The sequence below is a fragment of the Rutidosis leptorrhynchoides genome, chromosome 2 (assembly GCF_046630445.1).
Source record: "Rutidosis leptorrhynchoides isolate AG116_Rl617_1_P2 chromosome 2, CSIRO_AGI_Rlap_v1, whole genome shotgun sequence".
Taxonomy (NCBI): domain Eukaryota; kingdom Viridiplantae; phylum Streptophyta; class Magnoliopsida; order Asterales; family Asteraceae; genus Rutidosis; species Rutidosis leptorrhynchoides.
Window position 1 is genome coordinate 650605178 of NC_092334.1, and position 4057 is coordinate 650609234.

Genomic DNA, 4057 nt, shown 5'->3' on the forward strand with positions numbered 1-4057 from the left:
GTTACTGCGGCGTTTGTGGGGAAGAAACGAGGCTAGCAACGGCCATTTGTGACACGTGGCAAAATCTGGTTGATCTGTTTCAATTAGCCGTTGGCTAATAAAAAAAATCATTACTAATACTATTACTATTACTGTGTCAACAGCAAGCTTTAATAATTAAGTCAACAGCAAGTGTCGATTTATTGGCGACTTGACTGTCGCTTAGACCATTCGTAACTGGTCCTAAGTCAACACCAAGAAACGCCAAGTTTGGCCGTAACCCGGCATCACTTCACCGCGTTACTGCGGTGTTTGTGGGGAAGAAACGAGGCTAGCAACGGCCGTTTGTGACATGTGGCAAAATCTGGTTGATCTGTTTCAATTAGCCGTTGGCTAATAAAAAAATCAGTAATTATATATATTTATATATATATATATATATATATATATATATATATATATATATATATATATATACAGACACACACACACATTACATTAGTTTTTAACACACAAACATCAACAATCCTACTTCTATGATTTTATTTTAATCAAATAACATACAAACAACAATTTTATTTTTTTTCACAATGAAAGATACTTACAAGATGCTCGAGTTTTTTGATGATGATTTCGATGATGAAATAATTGTTAGTTTTATTAATAGTATAATGGAAGAAGAAGTCGATGGAGAAGCAAGCAGTCCGCGATTCCCTCGAAGCCGGGTTTATATTGCTAGGGATCGTGAAGATGCTGCTTTAAGGTTATACAATGATTATTTTTCAGAGACACCAATGTATCCCGAAAATAAATTTAAGAGATGTTATCGAATGAGTCATCAGTTATTTCTCCAAATTGTGGAAGGTATATCTAATTGTAATAGTACCAATATTCCTGAATATTTTTTGTTTTTTCGGGAACGTCCCGATGCAACATGTCGTCAAAGTTTGACGATTGTTCAAAAGTGTACAATGGCCATACGTCAAATGGCGTATGGAACTACACCCGATTTGTTTGATGAATATATAAAAATAGGTGAGAAAACGGCCGCTTTATATTTAGATTATTTCTGCAAATGCGTATTTCATTTGTTTGCTAGAGAATATTTGCGAAAACCCACTGCCGAAGATATCGCTAGACTTTATAATTTTCACGAACAAAAACATGGTTTACCGGGTATGCTTGGTAGTATAGATTGTATGCATTGGGAGTGGAAGAATTGTCCTGTTGGTTGGCAAGGACAATACACAAGAGGTGATCAAAAAGGGCCTTCTGTAATGCTTGAAGCAGTCGTCTCACAAGATTTGTGGATATAGCATGCATTCTTTGGTATGGTAGGTTCGAACAATGATATTAACGTTCTAAATGCATCACCAATTTTCAACTCTATAAAAGATGGAACGGCTCCACCTTCACCATTTGATGTCAACGGGCGTCACTACGAAAGAAGGTATTACCTAGGCGATGGTATATACCCAGATTGGGCCATGTTGGTAAAAGCGCCTCATAATTCAATTGACGAACCACGTAAAAAATTTAAACGTTTTCAAGAACGTGCAAGGAAAGATATTGAGCGTGCATTTGGAGTATTACAGGGTAGATTTGCAATGTTAAAGACTCCGGCGAGATCTAAAGACTTCAACAAAATTAGAAGACATATGTATGCTTGTATTGTATTACATAACATGATTCAAGAAAATAACGGTTTTGCTATTGGAAGGAGAGAATAAAGAATGATAGAAAGGAACCCACCACGAAGGTTACAACGGGATTTGAGGGATCGAGATGCAAGGGTTAAGGAAATAAGAGACAAGCAAGTTCACCAACAATTAGAGGCAGATTTAAACGAGCACGTTTGGAACTTATCACCTCATTTTCGGTCCGCTAATAATCATGAGTAATTTGTTATGTATTTTATAGTTTCGTTAATGAATTTTAAAATTATGTAATTTCAATTAATGTAATTCATGTTTAGTTGTAATGATAGATTGGTATTTCATAAAATATAGCCTTTTATTATAATAATTCCTAAAACGATTACATTATTTCTTATATATAGAAAAACAACTTAGTTCCTAAAAACAATTACATTATTTCTAACAGTTATTTTCAACAAACACATTCATCAATCTTCGAATTCACGAATATCGTATTGCTGAAACGGTTGAGATTCAGGTACAACTTCATCTTTACTTGCAGAAATGGCGTAGCTTACATTAATCCATTCGGTGTAAATGTTAATTAGTTGGTTACGTAACAAGGCTCGCCCAAGTGCACCAAACCAAACGTGATCTTCTTCTAGTAGCGAGGCAGGAGCGTTGGGTTTTTTGAAAAACCAGATTTGTTTGGTGGCGTAGATTATGTCTCGTTGTAGCAACTCAAGCAAACACCTATAACTTGGACACTTACGAACATCCATGTAATAATCTCGTGTTTCATACGGGGTATAATTCATCAATTCGCGATCAAATTCATCTCCGTAGTGAACTTTAACAACAACATTCAACGGGCTCATTTCGAAGTGTGTGTGTTTATGGTTTGAGATTTTTAGAAGAGATGAAGTGTGTGTTTATGATTTGAGAAGAGTGGTTGTATACACAGGGGTAAAAAACTAACCATTTTTTAAAAAAAAAAAAAACGGTTATAATTATAGCCGTTAGAATTTTAAAATATTTTTAAAAAATAAATATAATCATATAATAATATAAATAATATAAATAAAATTAATAAAATAGAAAATAGAAAAATAAAATGCCACCTCAGCTTTCCACTAAAGTAACACCAAAAAAGAAACACCACTACTACTCCACTCAAAAAAGTAACACGTCCTACTCATTAAAAAAGTGCAAAAAGGCAAGTGACACCAAAAAGAAACACCACCACTACTCCACTCAGAAAAGTAACATGTCCTACTCACCATTACGAATGGTCTTAGAGCCTAAATTGAATTTCAGACACGATTTAAAATTCATGAAAATTTATTTCTATCATTTACATGGTGTCTCATATTTTATTTTATTTTATTTTTTTTCAATTTTTTTCCTACTTCTAGGCCGCGGGTCCTCTTGGAAGTAATATCTTTATCCGTCAAACAGAGAGAGAGATGACTTTCTCTACTCTTGAGAGTGTTTCACTCTGGGTGGAGTAATAACTTTTATTTATTCTATGATAGAGGAAGAATTGTCTATATCCCATCTCCCCATACACCCACACATGTGGGATTGAGTTTTATTGTTGTTATTGTTGTTGTATGAGAAATGTATATGTATAACACACCCAACACGAATTTTACACGAATATTTACATAACAGTGTCCAAAATATGGACTTGAAACTCATGACCTCAAGGTCAGAGGGGCTCCTCGATACAGCTAAGTTAAAGGCCCATTTGTGAGGGTAAGCTTCTCTTATATAAACAACGCGCCTGAAAAAATCTCGTTATCCGTCGGAGCATGTACCCATTAACAGGTTAATTGTTTTCATCTATACCTGTAATCCGCGATTACCTACGACCAGTGAATCATAAAAATTGACATATACAATATAACTAATGAAAAACTAAGATAAACTAAGAAATATATGCAGATTGTTCGATTTTAAAAAACTAGGATAACATCAAAAACTAAGAAATATATGTGGAGTAATAAATAATGATGTGTAGTTAACTATAAGTACTCGGGTTAATAGGTATTCCTGCTAGGGATGGAAATGGGCACCCAATCCAGCGGATATTCATCCGATCCACCTGATTCAAAATGGATATGGATAATCTAAATCGATATTGATACGGATATGGCTGAACCTAAATGTATATGGATATGAATATGAATTTTAAAAAAGTTTCATTGATGGATATATCCATTATCACCCAAAATACATATATAAATACACGAATATAGATATATGTAAACACATTTACTATTACAAATGCATTTAACCATTACACATACAATTTTGCTTGCAATCATATAATTGAATAACTATGATATATTACAATAAAACACATATATCTAATAATATAAACATACAAATTACACATTTAACTTTTTATAGTTTATGTTTAATAGTAAAATTTTATA

At 33.5% G+C, this 4057-nt stretch overlaps 1 protein-coding gene across 1 annotated transcript; it reads left to right on the forward strand.

Annotated features, from left to right (window-relative positions):
- Positions 1 to 569: 569 nt before the first annotated feature.
- On the forward strand, positions 570 to 1709 carry LOC139890155 (uncharacterized). The gene is made up of 2 exons (XM_071873051.1): positions 570 to 1233; positions 1318 to 1709. The coding sequence occupies exons 1-2, from the start codon at positions 570 to 572 to the stop codon at positions 1707 to 1709; spliced, it is 1056 nt and encodes a 351-aa protein (XP_071729152.1).
- Positions 1710 to 4057: the final 2348 nt, after the last annotated feature.

Bases quoted from the DNA above. Each gene is read 5' to 3' on its own strand.
- LOC139890155 (XM_071873051.1), top strand. From the start codon at position 570: ATGAAAGATACTTACAAGATGCTCGAGTTTTTTGATGATGATTTCGAT. The intron at 1,234-1,317 runs GTGATCAAAAAG...TTGGTATGGTAG, and splicing joins GCAAGGACAATACACAAGAG to GTTCGAACAATGATATTAAC.